The sequence below is a fragment of the Armigeres subalbatus genome, chromosome 2 (assembly GCF_024139115.2).
Source record: "Armigeres subalbatus isolate Guangzhou_Male chromosome 2, GZ_Asu_2, whole genome shotgun sequence".
NCBI classification, from domain to species: domain Eukaryota; kingdom Metazoa; phylum Arthropoda; class Insecta; order Diptera; family Culicidae; genus Armigeres; species Armigeres subalbatus.
The window spans coordinates 148,337,346-148,356,124 of NC_085140.1; the positions used below are offsets into that span (position 1 = coordinate 148,337,346).

The window sequence follows — 18,779 nt, forward strand, 5'->3', positions numbered from 1 at the left end:
TGTGACGATGTCGTTGCGGTTTGATTGTCTTGAGGTGCGTCATCGGACGCTTGACGTTTGTCCTAATTGATTGTCGCTGTCGTCACTGGCGAAACATCTTTTGCTGGCAAGGATGTCAACGAAGGAAAAATGAGTACGTTTTGACAGATAGCAGCGACAATCGTCCTCTATAATTTATTACCTATATTGTCAGATGTTTGAAATTTTAGTAAAAAAATTAATATCTTTCTCACTAGCTGCTGCATTTAAATAATGTGGCTTTAACCATCGGAAGTTTTAACAAAAACTTTTTCCTTAGAACCTAAAATACCGGTACATTCATTAAGCTAGTACCGGTATTTCGATACCGAAAATTGGTCGGTACTCCCGGGAATTCCGGTACCGGTTCTCCCGGTACTAAAACCCTAATACGCCATTTTCCATAAATGGTGTTAACGAGTACTACGCATCGAGCTCTTTAAGAGAAAAATGGAAAACATGCATGTTGTAAAATGGCTGTTACGTCACTTTTCCAGATTACGGCAGCGCAGTAGCCCACCCTTTCCAGGTCAGGTCTCGTAGACGAAACTTTTCAGAAGTCCTATCGAAGGAACCCCTCAGAATTCAAGGAGAATAATTTTGTCTATAATTCATAGGAGACGATTTCTTCATATTTTGTGAGGGAGAAATTCCACCAGAGAGAAGAATTATCTAGAATATTTGCGCTTAGTTGATTAATTCATCAGGACCATCGAGAAATGGATTCCTCCAAATTCCTGAAGAAGGAATACCTCTTCATTTCTGGTTGAGGGATTCGTGAGAGAGGGTAAATTAGCCAAAGTTCCTGAATGAGTATTCCGGAGAATTTCTGTAGAAGGAATTTATGTAAGAGGATTCTCCCAGAGTTTCTAAAGGAGAATTTCTTCAAAAATCCTAGAATAAGAATCGTTCACAATTCCTGTAAAAGAATTTCTCCAAAATATCTGGGAGGAAGATTTCCAGAGAATTCAAGAAAAAGAAATACCTGGGTTGAGTTGAAGGGCACACACTTAAATTATTTTGTAAACCTCGGCAAAATTTTTGCCCAGATTCCAACAACTGAGATCTCGGTAATATTGTTTACCGAAATTCGGCAATTTATTTACCGAAATTTCGTCAGTATTTAAAAGTTTACCGAAATTATTACCAATATCTCGGCTGTTGGATTCTCGGCAATCGGTAAACTTAGAATTTTAAGTGTGTAGGCTGCAGTTCTTTTGATTTTTTGGTGAAATAATTCCCCATAATACCTGAGTGGTAAGTCCTTAGAACTTCTGGACTCCTGAGGAAGAAATTCCCCAGAATTCTTGGAGATGGTAAGACCCAGAATGCTTGGAAGATCAGTCATCTAGAATTCATGTAGCAGAGATTTTCTAAAATTCCTGAGCAAGAACTTGTTTAAAATTCAAGAAAAATTATGGTCTACAAGAGGCCATAATTCTCTTAAATCCTTGGAGGAAGAACTCTCATAATTTGAATGAATTTTTCCAGAATAACCCTGTATTCTTATAGTATGAGTTCCCTAGAATTTCTGTAGAAGGAATCTTGCGGAATACTTGGGAGAGGATTTTTTTTTTAGGAATTTAAGAAAAGGAAATACCCAAAATTCTTAAGCAACTAAGAATTGTATTTCTGTCCGACCTTATGTCTCGAGTCGTTCAAATTCAGTGATCCAGAATCTTTTCGTTTCCAAAGCTTCTTTCGAGCAAGTGAAATAATAAGCTCAATGGATTGTTTTCCATTTTTCTCGAATAATTGGGAAATACTTGAATCTACATATATAGAAGAAGTTCGTTGTATGAGAAAGGCAAATATAACTGAATATTCCTTTAACATTTATTGTATCCCAGTTCATAGAAAAGAAAACCTGGAGTATAGGCTTTGCCCTACTTGAGAGATGATAGTTTTTTTTAGGTTTAAGGGCGTGTCCAAACGGTTTGTTATCACTGTTGGATAATGTGTTTTATAATTAATATAATTCAGGTCTTCCGAGAATTTCAAGTTCCCCCAATAAGTGTTCTTTCTAGTGGCGCAGCCAAAATTTTAAATTTATCAAATGCCAAGGGCATCAGGCCTCAGGGGGGCGCCGAAATTCAGAATTCCACTATTGGAATTGATGACAAATCTCATCAGGGTTTTTATACACGGTTGGATACCACTTGAATTTTCTTTGACTTTTTTGGATTTTTTGGTGGATTATCTCATTGTTTTATTGATACTGAAGGTCCCAATTGGCTAAAAACAAACCTTGTAAAAACCCGTACAAAGTGTTTCAGATTCAAGCTTTTAACAAACGATTCCCTCTGTGCGGCCTCGCTTAGCTGCGTCCGTACCCGTTGGTTGTCCGAATGAAGAAAGAAGCCAAGTCATGGCCTACTGTTGGCTGATCAAATGCTGTCATATCGTCCGTTATACGGAAGAATATTGCATCTGTCAGCTAAAGACACACTGCGGGTAAACCAAAAGGCCCTTTTACGCCAATAATAACCGATACAGAGAACGTCGGCTCAGGGACCATCTTCACTGCATTTTTTATCATTTACTTGATGGAAAAGGAAGTGAAAAAAAGAAAGGAACTGGAAATACAAATGAAAAGATGAATGGAATAAGCTTCTTCAAGAATGATAACTTCAATACGCCAAAGGCGAAGCACAGAGTAGACTGTAAAAACGCGTATAATTTTGTGACGTGACTAAGAAAACTAAGCCGTTATACAGAAATAGTGATAGGAAGTTTGTTTGGAACAGATAAATTCTCTCATTTTATGCAGGCAAACTATTTGAGGTTCAAAAACGAACCATAATGATCCCATTTGATCCAGTGACATCAACCAGACACTTGTATGATGGTGATAAAACAAGCAAAGCCGTTGTATATTCGATGATATTTTGAACTTGATTATTTATTTTGGGTCTATATAATCTAGTAAAACTTTTAAAAAGTCACTTATCTAAAGACATGGCTGAATACGAGAATCTGCATCAAAGTTGGAATTTATATACCTAACCACGTCAGCCAATGATACCAAACTACCGATAGATCCACTCCAGGAATTGATATATCTTGATCCGAATAGGTCCGGAGTTGGTTCTTGATACAACTTGGACCAACCGCTATTCCTACCTTCTACTACGGCCGATAGTGATCCAACCACTGATTGGCATACTTGAGAGGTAGATTTTATTGGCCTAGCTAGATCCACTAGCTAGAACCCTTGAGCACTACTAAATCTAGTTTTTTGCGTAGAACTTAATTAATCTTCAAGAAAGTCGTTAAAATTTGTAGAAAAGGGATTTTTAGAAATGTTCTGGGCTTTTAAATTATCCTTACTTCCTATCTACTGGAACATATGCAGGTTGTAGAGGCTTAATGAATTTAAAAAGCCGGAGGTGGCGTAGGGGGTTTCCGCACTCCAACCTCAGGCGAGTATCCTCTTAATTATATACTTTCGGTACATGATGCTTCTCCGGCTTCCAGCTACACCATACCATTCGACTGTATTGTCAGTGCTCCTGCATCGGAAACAAGCATTCTATCATCATTTACTGCAACATTGGATCCGGGAAACCCTGTAATAAGTACTAAGGAAGTCCCTGAGCCTCTCGACCCAGTCGTGCCTTCTAATGCAACCCGCCATCGTCATCGTCCCGGTCCTGTGGTCGGTGATGGTATACGGGACTTCCGATCTGCTTCACCAGGCGAGTATAATCACGTTAATGATCTGTCGCTGCCTGAAAATTCGCCGCTTTTCAGTTCGGTTTCAACTTCCGTCATGGACACCGCTCCCACTAGGAGTCTACGAGTGTATTACCAAAATACTAGAGGACTTTCTACCAAATTGGACGACGTTTATCTGGCTGTGCTTGATGGCGAGTATGATGTTTATGTGTTCACCGAAACCTGGCTTGATGGGAGAATCAACTCACTCCAACTTTTCGGTGACAACTTCGTCGTTTATAGAGTGGATCGCAGTATATCTAATAGCTCTCGCGTGCGTGGTGGCGGTGTTCTAGTTGCTGTTTCCAATGAGCTTATTTCCTGCCAGATCGCCGTCGGACAATTCAATTCAATTGAGACTGTTTGGGCCAAAATAAGTCTCTCTAGACGCAGCGTTTTCATCGGTGCCTCGTACATTCCTCCCGACCGACGACATGATTGCAGTGTAATACAACTTCATCTTGGTGCTACAGAATTTGCCTCCGCTTTGGCCTTATCATCGGATGTGGTTCTTCTGCTTGGAGACTTCAATCAACCAGGACTTGTCTGGTCTCTCTCGCACCATGTATATACGTGTCCTGATCCGCTTTCGTCTACAACTACACCTGCTAGTTGCCAACTAGTCGATGGAATTGCTTTTCTTGGACTCAGCCAAATCAACAGAATTTCCAACTGTCAATCAAACATCTTCGACTTGGTGTTTATCAATGATTATTCACTGCATGAATGCACTGTCCTTGAGGCTCCGGACGCCGTTGTGCCACTAATAGACTAATGCTCTATTACGCAACCTGAAAAGAGTGCGCGCTAGAGCTCTTCGCGCTTATACCTATAGACGGTGTGCCTTCACAAAACGGAACTTCTACATTGCCAGCAATGATTATTGGCGGTATAATAAACTTCGTTACAAACATTATGTTCATCTCACGCAACAAAATCTCCGACAACGCCCTAAGAAGTTTTGGTCTTTCGTGAATTCTAAAAGGAAGGAAACTGGACTGCCATCAAGTGTTTTTCTCGATAACGACATTGCGCTGAATACTGAGGAGAAATGCAGCCTTTTCGCTAAACACTTCTCAAGTGTATTCTCGAGCTATTCGCCTTCTCAGGATGACACTGATAGAGCTGTGAGTGGAGTACCTAGTAATGTAGTGGATGTGGATGTCTTTGATATAGACGTTCAAATGGTTCTGTCAGCGATACGTCAGACCAAATCATCATTTTCTCCTGGACCTAGCGTTCTTCCATCGGCCGTGCTGAAGAAATGCTCTGATATTCTAGCTGTTCCACTTTGTCTACTATTCAACCTATCACTCCAGCAGAGTAAATTTCCTGTGCAGTGGAAATGCTCTACTATGTTCCCAGTTTTCAAGAAAGGCGACAAACGTGATGTGAGGAACTACCGTGGCATCACTCGGAGTGGAGTCGAAAGTGTTCGAGTCGCTGATGAACGATAGAATATTCGCTTCCTGCAAAAATTACATCAGCCCCTATCAGCATGGTTTCTTTTCCGGCCGCTCTGTGGAAATGAATCTTACCAGTTTTACTTCGTTTTGCATGGAGAACATGTGTAAAAAATTCCAAATAGGGTAAATGACCCAATAGTGGAGGAACTAAGCACTTCCTTTCACTGTTTTAGCTCTTGAAACTGATATATATTTTGTTTCGCTTACCTTGTGGGTGTATCCAAAAGCTATTGGACTTGCTTTTCTTGCAGTTGGCAAACCATCGTAACAATGTTCATAAGTGTACTCTAAAATTAAACCACCAATTATTGGTACAGTGTTCCAATAGTTGCGGTATTTTTTAATTTATGTTCCAATAGTTGCGAATCCCATTGTTTTTCTATAGGACTCGCAACTATAGGACCATTACCGCAACTATTGGTGCAAAGGCGTAAAATATTGAAGTGTTTTAATGATAATTACTTATTTTGGATGAATTGTGTGGCTGTTTCTCTTTGAATAGTGTGTTGACATGTCAAACAAGCGATAGATCATGTAGACTACTGCGATTAATTCTTACATATGACATAACATGGACTACCGCAACTAATGGTACACACACAACCATCGGATCAATTGCCCTAGATGCCGTTTACACCGATCTAAAATCTGCCTTCGACAAAGTTAGTCATGACTTGCTGCTTGCAAAACTAGAAAAAATGGGCTGTTCTTTTGCTTTATGCACTTGGCTCAGATCATATCTGGTTGGACGCCAAATGTCGGTCAGTATTGGAAACAATTCGTCCGACTGTTTCTCGAACCTTTCTGGAGTTCCACAAGGTAGCACCCTTGGACCATTGCCATTCTCGCTTTTTATAAACGATGTAACCCTTATACTGCAACGTGAATGTATGCTGCTGTTGTTTGCCGATGACCTTAAAATGTATGTAGTTGTCTGAGACCTCACTGACTGCTATGAGCTACAGAACCTTCTCGAAATCTTCCATGACTGGTGTACTCGGAATATGATGGTTCTGAGCATTCCAAAGTGCTGTGTCATAAGTTTCCGACGAACGACTAATTTCATCCAGTTTGACTACAGTATTGCTGGTTCTCAACTTCAACGGGTTGATCATGTTAAAGACCTAGGAGTTGTTTTGGATGAAAAGCTTACCTATAGCCGCCACTTCTCAAATACCATCGATAGAGCCAATCGCCAGCATGGGTTCATGTTTAAAATCTCCAATGAGTTCCAAGATCCGTTGTGTTTCAAAGCACTGTACTGCTCTCTGGTACGCTCAATACTAGAGTTTGCATCTGTTGTTTGGAATCCCTACCAGGCTGTATGGAGTGTTCGGTTCGAAGCTGTCCAAAGAAGATTCGTCAGATATACTTTGCACCACCTTCCATGAAATGACCCGTTAAACTTGCCTGCTTACGCTAGTCGCTGTAGTCTACTCGCGTTGGATACTCTTGCCAAGCGGAGGAATGTGGCTCAGTGTGTTTTCATTGCCAAGCTTTTATCATCTGAATACGATGCTCCTGAGTTGCTGTCGAGGATCAGTTTATACGCACCTGTTCGGACGCTTCTAGCGCTAGCGCTGCTACACGAGGAGCCACAAGCTACTAACTACGCTGCAAACAGTTCCATTGTCGCCATGATCCATCGCTTCAAAGAAGTGTCCGATGAATTTGATTTCAAGATCTCTACATCCAGATTTCGCTGCCGCTTGCTGAGCCGTCTTTAATGTTCTTATTGTTTGGCCACCATTAGGTTTAAGAATTTCATGTATACAACACAGTCCGAGGAATGAAATACAAATACAAATACAAATTTATTAAATCCACCACGCAAAAAAAGTTTGATTTTAAAAATATCCCACCTCTTATTATGCTAGGGTAAAAGATCCGATAGTCATGGGTGTTCCTATATTTACGGTAGTGTTGTTTCTACAAAATATGCGTATTAAACGCAGCAACCCATCTAGTCCATCATTTTGTTGACTTGTCATTGGACGAGACAAAAGAAAACAGTCTTGAATTTCCTGCAAAATCGTTAAAGTATCACTAAAATACCTTATCTTCATCTCGGCTTTGCATCAATAGTTGCGGTAGTGTTCCCATAGTTGCGTGTCCCATTTGAAAACAATGGAAACCAGAATTAAAAAATATCGCAACTATTGGAACACTGCACCAATAATTGGAGGTACCATTTCAGGTAACAATGATGGATGCTGCTGCAATTAGAACGCTTTTCGGATAAAATATAATAAATAAACGAAACGAACGCTTAGCTTAGTTTTTCCACTATTGGGTCTTTTACCCTATTTGTTCTGAGCGAAAGTAAGGGGCGCCCATTAACGGTTTCGCCAAGGGCGCTGGGAGTCCACGCTACGGCTCTGTCAAATGCATAAAGGTTTGTACGGAATTTTTCTTCTAACAAATTGAAGGAGGAGGGTGAATCCCCAAAACCACCCTCTGGCTTCCTACTTCAGTACTAGTGCACTCCCGTGTTGTAGCTTGGCAACTACTAAGCACGTCTACTGGGTCGTGCGAAAATGCTTGTAAAATAAACCCTCAGTCTAAGGCAATGAAATTATTTCTACGGCACGCCTGAAATTCACCAGCGGCGCGGTCAAAAAATGGCAGCGGCGAGCCGATACAAAATGGTGGCGTCCTGGAAAATATCATGTACAGAGAGATAAATATTGTACTGCTCATAATTTACTCTTCCGCTTATTTTTCGTTGAAACCAAAAATATGCACCAGGTTGTCGCCTAAGAAAAACATACCTTCAGATAAACATCTACTAGGGGAACTGTACCAGTTTTGGCCATGTTCCTAATTTGACCAGTTTCTCGCATAACTTCATAAAAAAGCGATTTTCTAGGGTTTAAAAGTACAAAAAGCATTAAAGCTATAGCTATCAAAGCATTCATCGCCACAATCCATTAGGTGGCGACGAAATTTTCGAAAATATCAAAGTAGTTCTTTTTCTTGGGGTATGTTTTCTTCGGCGACTATCTGGCGCTCATTTTTTGTTGCGATTAAAAATAAGCGGATGAGTAGATTTTTTTTATGAGCGGTACAGTACTAGCAGTCCCGTCAAACTTCGTCTCTTCGAAAACTGATTATTTTTACAATGTACCGCGTTTTGGCCATTTTGGCGTTATTTATGTAATTTTCTCCATAGAAGCTTGAGTTCTTTTGCAATCTTGATCCTCAGTATGGAAAACCAATGAAAACTTTAGTTTTAGGGCGCTAAAACGCCAGTGTTCGGGATATGAGCCATGTTCGGAATTTGAGTCAAAACGGTATGTTTCATTTGTATAGGAACCCCTTCTTTTAGAGAGCCTCTGCCTTCGAAAATCTCCACATACCATATGCAGAAATTTGTGTTTGATTTGTATGGGAGTCTGCAAAAATGCAAACCATGTTTTTTTTATTAGTTTGCGTTATGCAATTGAAAGGCATCATCACATGTTTAGATACATTCACACTTCTGTGATGGGTAATTAACTCCAATTCGAAATCGCATGCATCAAAGTTCAACGCAATCAAAAATCGCCTTGAAAACTAATTTTGTGCACAGGTTTCTTGGCAGCGTTCCAGTTCCAGGATCACTGTGCAGGAGGAGCTGTTGAAAGAGAATCTATCCGTAGGATCAGGGACCCGTGTACATAACAACGACAACAGTGGAGTAGTAACAATTTGTATGCGGCGTCGGAATCCGTGTCGTAACCTTTGTGCTATCTGGCAGACCGGACCCTTTTGCTTCACATGGAACGACGGGCGGCGATGGTAATAAATCAATTTTTCATGATTTGCGACACTCGGAAATCGTAAATGGCCAACCCGTTCCTGCTTGTTCCTGGGGGAAAGCAATTTGACTGATTCCTGTGATTGATTTAGGACCGACTGTGAACATGAAATGGCAGATCTGCGTTTCACAACGGAGTCGTGGTGGTGTTGTCGAAATGGCTTTTGTGTGCGAAATTCCATTTCAAGTTATTTTCCCCTTGATTCCAGAATTTCACGACATAAATGGCACATGGCATGGTCTGGATGAACGATGGTACACGATGAGAAAATAAATCTAATGAGACAAAGAAGAGAAATGACTCGAATCGTGCTCACCTACTGTTAATCAATCTTTCATAGAAGTTACTGTGCTAAAGATGCATGCGATGGCCTAAATTTCGCACCGTAAGGCGAAAAACATCTTGAAATTGGCCAACGCAAGAATTGCTCTGACATATGTAGCTTGGCTGTAGTCATATCAAGATTCCACTCCATTTGAGGCAATATAATACAACTATAGTCAACAAGACAAATAAAGTCAAGATGATGTAGAAAGATTTCTTTGTTTTTGATTTTCAATTATGTTTTGCTGAGTAAGGGTTTCTTTATGAATAAATTTGATATTCGGATTGGTCTTATAAATTATTTGTTTGTCTCATAGATTCTGTATTTCAATAGTTTGTACGACCACTTACTTTCTATTAGAAATTCGTTAAAAAATTACCTGAAATTACTTTTCGTGATATTTAATTTGAAATACTGTGGCCTTGAGTAAGGAGATGCAAGTTCTATAAAGGCCATTAAAAAGAGAAAGAACAATACAATATAAGAGAGATGATGATTGTTCTATTTGTATACTTCCCGATCGGGTGATGTATTGCATTCCTACTTATTTGACCACTCCCACATGAAATTCGATTCGTATAAAGGAGCGAAAAAATCAATTTCGTCTTCTCATTGCACTATTTCACTCCAGAGTCCCGAGGCGTCACGATTTTAATCAGTCGTCGACGCCACTGCCACCACAAAACTACTCGTTACACTTCCGACAAGTTGTAATTTAGTGACGTTAAATAAATTTTCTTGCCGCTTCCGAGCTTCCAGCGACATCTTTCCTTGGTCCCACGAGCGAGAGTTGTAAGTGCTCAGTGCTGGCTTCGTTGAATTTGATGGCCGTTCGTTGACGCCATGCCGTCGTTGGGGCCGGTGGGGGTGGACAGCGATCGGTGGAATGAAAAACAACAATGGGAGAGGGTGATATATTGGGGGGCGAATCTCCGACTACGGCATAGCAACCTGTCGGTGGATAGAGTCAGAAGGCAAACTTTTAGATAGGCAAGCCGTTGTCTGAAAATTTTGTCCCACTTCTGTCTTTTTCACTGGAGATTGCAAAATTTCTGCGCTGTCGTAAGATCGCTCAAGTTGTTTATTCTTTGTCCGGGCGGCGGCAGTTTGAGAAATTGTTTTCCAGTCAGTTCTTCTCCAAGCCTGGCACAGCAGTCAGCGGCATCCGTCCGTTCATCTATCGCGTCATCACACCGTGTTTACCCGTAGCCATCCGGGTTGGTCTCCCTTTATTTATCACTAAACGTCAGGGAACACAACGACATTATAACTTTCTATAGTGTAGCAAGGAAGGGTGAAAAATTATTATTTGCTGCTTTACATATGTGTATTAAGGTCGCTCAAAATAGCAAAAACTTGTTTCAATTACAAAAAAACATTACAATCTGTATTAAGTCTGTAAGAATTAAATGAGTATCATAGTTTCTCGTTTGAATTTTTTTGAGTCACCTCAATGTATGTTTAGTGCTTTTGATGTTTCCATATTTTTTCTCACTCTTGCCTGAAAAGTTTAAATTCTTGATATAGAACAGCTTGTTAAAGTTGAACTTGAACAATTTGGAGTATATTAGTACAGGCAGACATTAAAATATTCACCTTTATTATTCAAAACGTAGAATGGCTTAAGAGCCGAGCAGAATGGATACGTTTGCGTACGTTTTGACAGTTTTTCCATGGTAAAACTGTCAAAACGCACGCAAACGTATCCATTCTGCTCAGCTCTTTACTCAGTTTTCTTCTTCATAGACTCACTCATTTGTTTACCATTGACGATGGTACCTACCTGGATACCTGGTTGACTACAGCGTCGAAACACCTATGCCTGGTGTATCGTAGAGCTCCATAATCGTGGTCTTGGGCGATGTTCCTCCAGTTTCCCCGAACGTTCAGGGTCCCCATGTCCGATTCCACCGCGTGCATTCAGCGTGTTCATGGCCTTCCACGAAGTCGCCGGCCCCTATCTGGTTCTCTGTTGAATATTCTTTTCGCTATTCTTTCTTTCGACATTCGCACTAAGTGACCAGCTCACTGAAGTCTGCCGTATTTTATACGATTCACAATATTTTCTCTTTTGTATACTTGATACAGCTCATGATTCATGCGTCTGCGCCACACACCATTTTCTAGTTTCCCTCCGAGTATTGTACGCAGCACTTTTCGCTCTAAAACCCCGAAAGCTCTCCGGTCCGCCTCTTTTAATGTCCATGCTTCATGTCCATAAAGGGCCACTGGTAGAATCATAGTTTTGTATAGAGCAAATTTCGTTTCCGTCTGCATGTTGCGGGACCTAAGCTGGTTACGTAATCCGTAAAAGGCCCTATTCGCAGCAGCAATACGTCTTTTCACTTCACGGAAAACGTCATTGTCACATGTCACAAGCGTTCCAAGATAAACAAATTCTTCAACAAATTTCAAACACATCCCCATCAAGCACTACCTCTGCACCAATACCACTAGGTCTTCCTCTATCTCTACCTGCCACCATGTACTTTGTCTTGGTAGAGTTAATGGTTAAGCCTATCCTCGCCGTTTCTCTCTTCAGTAGGACAAAAGCCTCCACTACTGCTCTGCGATCGATTCCAATAAGGTCGATGTTGTCCGCAAAACCCAGGAGCATATGCGACCGTGTGATGATAGTGGCGTTCCTCTACATGCCAGATCTCCTAATAGCGGCTTCGAGTGCAATGTTGAACAGTAAAATAGAAAGTGCATCACCCTACTTCAATCCGTCTAAGGTCACGAACGAGGTTGACACTTTGTCTGCAATCCGGATACTTGATTTCGAGTCATCCAGCGTTGCACGTATCAGTCTAATCAGTTTCGCCAGAGAACCATGTTCGGACATTATTTGCCGCAGCTCATTTCTTTTTACTGAATCGTACGCTGCTTTGAAATCAATGAACAGATGGTGAGTCTGCAAGTTGTACTCCCGGAATTTATCAAGGATCATCCGCAGGCTAAACATCTGATCCGTTGTTGATCGGCCCTCACGAAAACCTGCCTGGTATTCGCCGACGAAGGACTCCTCAAGCGGTCTCAGTCTGTTAAACAGGATACGCGACAGGATTTTGTACGCCGAGTTCAGAAGGGTGATCCCTCTGTAATTGGCACACTCTAGTCTGTGCCCTTTCGTATAGATTGGGCAAATGAGGCCATCCAACCAGCCGGCAGGCAGTTTTTCATCTTCCCATATATTTTCTGGATAATGTGGTGGATTGATTGATGCAGCTGCTCACTTCCGTGTTTGAGAAGCTCGACCGGGATGTCGTCCTTCCCAGCAGCTTTACTGTTTTTCAGCTCGTTTAGAGCCTTCTTAACCTCGTCCAGCATTGGTGGTTCCACAGCTTGACCGTCGCCGACTATGTTCATCATGCTCCTTAATACACCTTCATTTTCACCGTTCAACAAATTTTCAAAGTGCTCCTTCCACCTGGCTGCCACCATAGTCTTGTCTGTCAGCGAATTCCCCTCTCGGTCATTGCACATGACGGGCACTGGCGCAGTCTTATGCCGTGCGCCATTGAAAGTTGCGTAAAACCTCCGCATATCGTTTCTATTCATGTTCTCCTGCGCTTCAGCTATCACACTTTCTTCGTGTTGCCTTTTTTCTCTGCGGTGGACTTGTGCCCTTGCTACACTGTACCGCTCTCTGTTGGAACGGGTACGAGCCACTAGCATTAGACTCCCAGCAACATTTGTATCGTCCGTCACTCGCTGGCACTCCTTATCAAACCAACAATTTCGTTGGCGTCGCTGTGCAGTGCCCAACACTTCCTGCGCTGTTGTAGTCACAGCTTCGTGGATATGTTCCCACAATCTGTTGACGTCGCCAGATCCGGTGGCATCTCCTATTCGCTCGTCCAGCTTCTGGTGGTACTGTTCAGCAACTCCTTCAACTGACAAGCGTTGGATATTGAAACGCATCGTTCTGTTGTTTCGTGAATTCGTGACGCTGGAGAGTCGCGCCCGAATTTTTGCAACTACAAGGTAGTGATCCGAGTCGATGTTCGGACCTCTGAAGGACCTTACATCTAAAACATCCGAGAAATGTCGTCCGTCGATCAGCACGTGGTCTATCTGTGAGCAAGTGTCTCCACTCGGATGTTGCCAGGTGTGTTCGCGGATATTCTTACGTGCGAAGTAGATACTGCGTATTGCCATCTCTCTAGCAGCAGCAAAGGTTACAAGTCGCAGACCATTATCGTTGGAATGATGGCTTTCCGTACCAATGACAGGGCGAAAGGTAATTGCGTGCAAACAAACATAATATGCCTTGATTATATTGACATTTTCCGCTTAAAGTGCCTGTCTATTGATTGTCTGTATTTTATTTCCTGTTCGGGAGTGCCACTGCCACCAGTTAATAGATCTATTGTAGCGTAACCCGTATCCTTGATATTAAGTGCATGTCGAACGATGTCCCGTAACACAGTAGATCACTTTGACGTAGTGTGTTACGGAGTAAGGTCTACCAAACAGAGCCCTAGCTTAATCCATTTTTCTAGCTAGGGCAATAAGTTGTGGTAATTAAGGATTCATCGTATTTAGTCCCCGCTACCAACAGCAGTCTCAGAAATAAAACATAATTAATGTTACCTTGCAGACAGTTGAAAGACTCGAATTTCTATTGTTTGAGGCTAAACTAAACAGCGGAAGCAACTTTTCAAGCAATTAGTTAAAAACCTTGGTACCCGGTCCTAGGCTAAACAGACTGCTGGAAACATCGAGTTAGGGGTTTAAATACGCACTAACTCTCCATGAACTGGTGATCAATGGTAGTGAAAGGAACACACGGAAGTTCTTATTACTGAACAAATTCTCTAGCTTGAAATGGTCTTGTAGATAGAGCTGAATCCCGGGTTTTCAGCGTTTTACTGGTGATATTCTAGAAGGATGTGGCTAGGGCTCCGATGCATGGCCAAAAACAGTATTACTGTTCTGTTTTCACAAGAATGGATTGATTTCCAATTGATAAGGGGCGCGCCTTAAATGATTGCTCTCTTTGAATGGTCTAATCGAAACCGACACTGCATTGCTTATCAATAGTAATGGAGTAGTTCGACATGCACTTAACACTAAGAATACGGGTTACGCTACAATAGATCTAATAACTGGTCGCAGTGGCACACCCGAAAAGGAAAAAACAGCAAAAAAAAACGTCCTTGAGTTCATAACTTGCGATCTACAATCACCACTCTAGTTTTTTTTTCGGCACTAGAAGCTTGAGTATGTATTCAAGCATATCCGTAACATATTCCAGAAGACCAGGAGATATAGCCAGATGATTTTAGAACATCCTGGGCTATTCAAACTGTCCTTAAGTTCAGAACTAGAAATCTACAGCCTAGATTTTTTCGTCGCTTCAAACTTGGATATGTATTCAACCATATCTATAATATATTAGTGAAGAACAGGAGACATGGTTAGATGGTTTTGGGACATCTTGGGTTATCCAATTATTTATTTGTTCAGTTCAGAACAGTTCAGCCACAGCAGTAGATTTTTCAGGTAACCTTAAGCATTTAAAAAACTCGTACTCGTTTAGCACTGAAAAAAATGTTTTCTTGCAGCTGAAGATCTCAAATCCCGAACTCAAGGACAGGATATAATGGATATAATTCAATGCATATTGAAACTTTGAGTACTGAAAACTGTAGAAAAAACTGTAGATCTCAAGTTGCTAACTCAAGGACAGCTTGGATTGCCCAAAATATCTCAAAACTATCTTACGGCATTTGTTGACCACCAAAGAGGTGTAATGGATAAAATTGAATGCATATTGAAGCTTTGATTACTGAGAAACGATTTTCTTGCAGCTGTAGATCTCATGTTCCCAACTCAAGGACAGTTTGGATTGCTCAGAATAATTAAAAACTATCTTACGATATCTGTTGACTACCCAAAAGAAGTATTGGATGTAATTGAATGCATGTTGAAGCTTTCAGTACTGAAAAAAGAATATCTTGCTGCTGTAGATCTCAAATCCCGAGCTCAAGGACATTTTGGATTACCCAGAATATCTCAGAACTATCTCACGATATCCGTGTACCTCTCGGGAGATCAAGTCCCAAACTCTAGAATAGTTTGGATAACCCAGAATATCCCAGAACTACTTTGCGGTGTTTTTATCACCTTCTATGAGATGTAATAAACGCGGTTGAATACTCAAATAAACGGTGAGTAACAAAAAAAACGCTTTTTTGCAGCTGTAGATTTCAAGTCTTGAGCTCAAGGATAGTTTAGATGGCCTAGGACGTCCAAGGAAGATAAAAAATAGTTTATTTTACATCACAATAACTCTATGGATACGTTTGAATAAAAATCTTATTTTGAAACAGTAAAATCCGATATACGTAATATTTTCTCTTCCCAAACTTCACCGTGTTGTCGTAGTGCCTTGACCGCCCATTCAGGAGAGTTAATTTCAAGCAATTTTGCTGAAGATAGTGTTCACTTTTATCCATTGTTCTATTGGGGTCATAAATGACCCGGTGGGCCTGAAAGGGTTAAGGACGATTTTTTTGGGAATCCAATGTTGTTTCAGCTCGCGTTTTTAAAGGTACCAATCCTAAGTCAAATAAGAAAGTAAAAAACAGAAATAGTACAAACATCTATATTACCCACTACTCACTTTTTACTTCCTTCTTTTCACAGTGAGAAGTATACAGTAAGACACGAGAAGTGAGAAAAAAGGAATGGGATAATGTTTTTCTGCCTAACGAACTTCTTCCAAAACTCCGATCTGGGCCATGATTCAACTCAACCCGCTCACAGCTTTTCCTCTCTTTCCCTCCACACATATTTCCGCCAACCCATAAACAACTTCTTTCATTGACTATCCTCCAGAGAAAAATCCCTTGCTACGATAATGGCAACAGTACTACTGAGAAGAGGTTATTTCATGAATGGATCTCGGCAAAAAGTTTCTCCTTTTATTGCCTTTGTTGTTAGGTTTTTCCGCGACTTGCTGTGCACGTGTTTTGCTATGATGAAACGACGACGCCCGACGACGGTGGTGGCAACAACAAGTCACAACTGCGGGACGACTCGGGCGAATCAGTCAGCGGACGAGTATAATCCTGGGGAATCTCGCTCTTAATCTCCTGTGCCAGTTTAAGTGTCTCAAAAGTAGTAACAATGTAGTAGCTACCGTATTCTCGGCAACGGCGGTACATAGCCCTACAGTTATCATTGACTTAATGCTTTCAGTGCTAATAGGGGAGTTAAGCAGAACTCCAAAAACAAGAACGGAAGGAGAGTTGGCTGATTACTTGTGTTCACTATAGGCGGGGAGCCGTTTTTTGAGAAGTACCCTTTTACTTCTTGGTGGAGCTTCGGAATGACACCCGAGCTTAGCGCCGCACATAAATATCCATTCATGGGCTTATTTTATGTACACGCGGGGGGTGAGCCAGTTTTTGCTTGGCAGAAGAGTTGTTAATCCCTTGAGAATGCGAAGCGATGAGGGAAAAAAGATAGATTGTAGATTTTAATGGGACCCAGACTAAGGGAAGTAGAAAAATAATTGGAGGCAAAAGCAACGCCGTTGGCGCCAGTTTGATATGCTTCTTATACGTGAGAACGAATTTGGAATTTGATTGAATATTATCATATTATTTCAAAACTGTGAAGCTAAACATTGGGTATTCGGATCCAAAAAAATAAAAAAAAATATAGTGGAAATAGACCTTATGTCGTTTGTCCCTTTTTGTCTTTCACAAAATTATAACACTCACTTACGTCCTTTTGCACATTCCAGGATACACAGGACCCCTAGGTAAGTAAGTCTGCTTATTGAGTTTAATGTTACTCCAGGAAGCAGATTATAAGACACACTGAAATTTCGAACACGTTTGTATTGCATGTTTTTTTTATTTATATAAATGTTCTGAAATATTTCAACGAAACGTTTTATCAATGTGGATTAAAACTACTCATGGTTTCTGCTATTTCGATGTAGTTTCATCATAGTAAACCATGTAAATCCAAGAAGATAGAACATTTAAATGTCTTTCCGCACTATTCAGTTAGAATTATTTATGTGCAAATATTCTTCCCGTTACTGTGTAATCAAGTGTCCGAAGTTTGAATGAGGGTGTCCGACATATGAATACAATATGGCAGCTGCTGTTCGAAGTTTAAATCTAACAGTGGCCGAATATTTTCGCGAATTACAAGTACCTATTCTACATTACTATTCGGACAAATTAAACTCAAACGTATGGGCTATATATTTTTGTTGAAATAATGGTTTAAGCAGTATGATTAAAAATGCATGATTTCTAGTCTGTATCAGAAAGCACCGAGAAAGTTCGAGGTTCAAATTTGCACGGTATTTACCGTAGAAATTTCGGAAGGAATTTCCGCAGAAATTTTAGGAGAAAATCACGTAGTAACCCCGTTGGAATTTCCGTCGCAATCGCCAAGGGATTTCACAAACACATTTTTAGATAAGTTTAAAGAACAATTTGCGGATGAATTGTAGGAGACAGAGGTGTTTTATTATTTATTTATTTTATTGATTAGAGCAGGTTAAGGCCCCTGAGAGTGGCATTCATTTGAAACACTTCTCCCAAACGCATAAAACCTCCTCTTCTTTTCCAATCTCTTTTCAATTTCGGTGTACTTCCAATGAGAATATACTTTTTAAGGATGTGCAATATGTTCATCATTAAATACGTAATTCACATATTATTCTCAATTACTTAATTATTAAATAAAAAAAATCAAAATAAAAAAAAATCAAATTACTTATCTTCTCTATCCAGTATTTTCGATTGGTAATAGCGGCCAAGCTAGTGCCTTTCTGACATCCAAGAGGTAGAAAATAATTACATAGGGGAAAGTGGGGCAAGATAGTCATGTAAAGCAAGACAGCCATCGTCTTGTTTTTTAATTTTTTTTAACTAATTGTATTTGCTATTTATCTAATACATACAATTCATCTTCATCTAGGGCCCTCCTTAGCCGTGCGGTAAGACGCGCGGCTACAAAGCAAGACCATGCTGAGGGTGGCTGGGTTCGATTCCCGGTGCCGGTCTAGGCAATTTTCGGATTGGAAATAGTCTCGACTTCCCTGGGCATGAAAGTATCATCATGTTAGCCTCATGATATACGAATGCAAAATGGTAACTTGGCTTAGAAACCTCGCAGTTAATAACTGTGGAAGTGCTTAATGAACACTAAGCTGCGAGGCGGCTCTGTCCCAGTGTGGGGATGTAATGCCAGTAAGAAGAAGAAGAAGATGCATTCATCTATTAGACTTGGTACTCCGTATTTTATTAACACTACCACCCTTTCCATCCTTATTTGCTATGTTACATGTTTAGTTATTGTGAATACCTTTCAATTGCCTCTGGCAGTTAAGATTTTTCCTCTGGTTGAATTCATCCATGTAGGAATTACAATGTTTTTAACTTAAACTAAACTTAACCTGATTTGTACTATGGGTAC

General features: G+C 40.7%; 1 protein-coding gene across 3 annotated transcripts in view; it reads left to right on the forward strand.

The window, feature by feature from the left end:
• Positions 1-18,779, forward strand: part of LOC134210992 (band 7 protein AGAP004871) — a 457,813-nt gene that overhangs the window by 143,998 nt on the left and 295,036 nt on the right. Inside the window, exon 2 of one of the 3 annotated variants that reach the window (XM_062687489.1) lies at positions 17,086-17,103. The exons of the other annotated variants lie outside the window; for them this stretch is intronic. Coding sequence (XP_062543473.1) covers positions 17,086-17,103 — 18 coding nt within the window. The remainder of the gene's footprint in view (positions 1-17,085; positions 17,104-18,779) is intronic. 3 annotated transcript variants of the gene reach the window in all.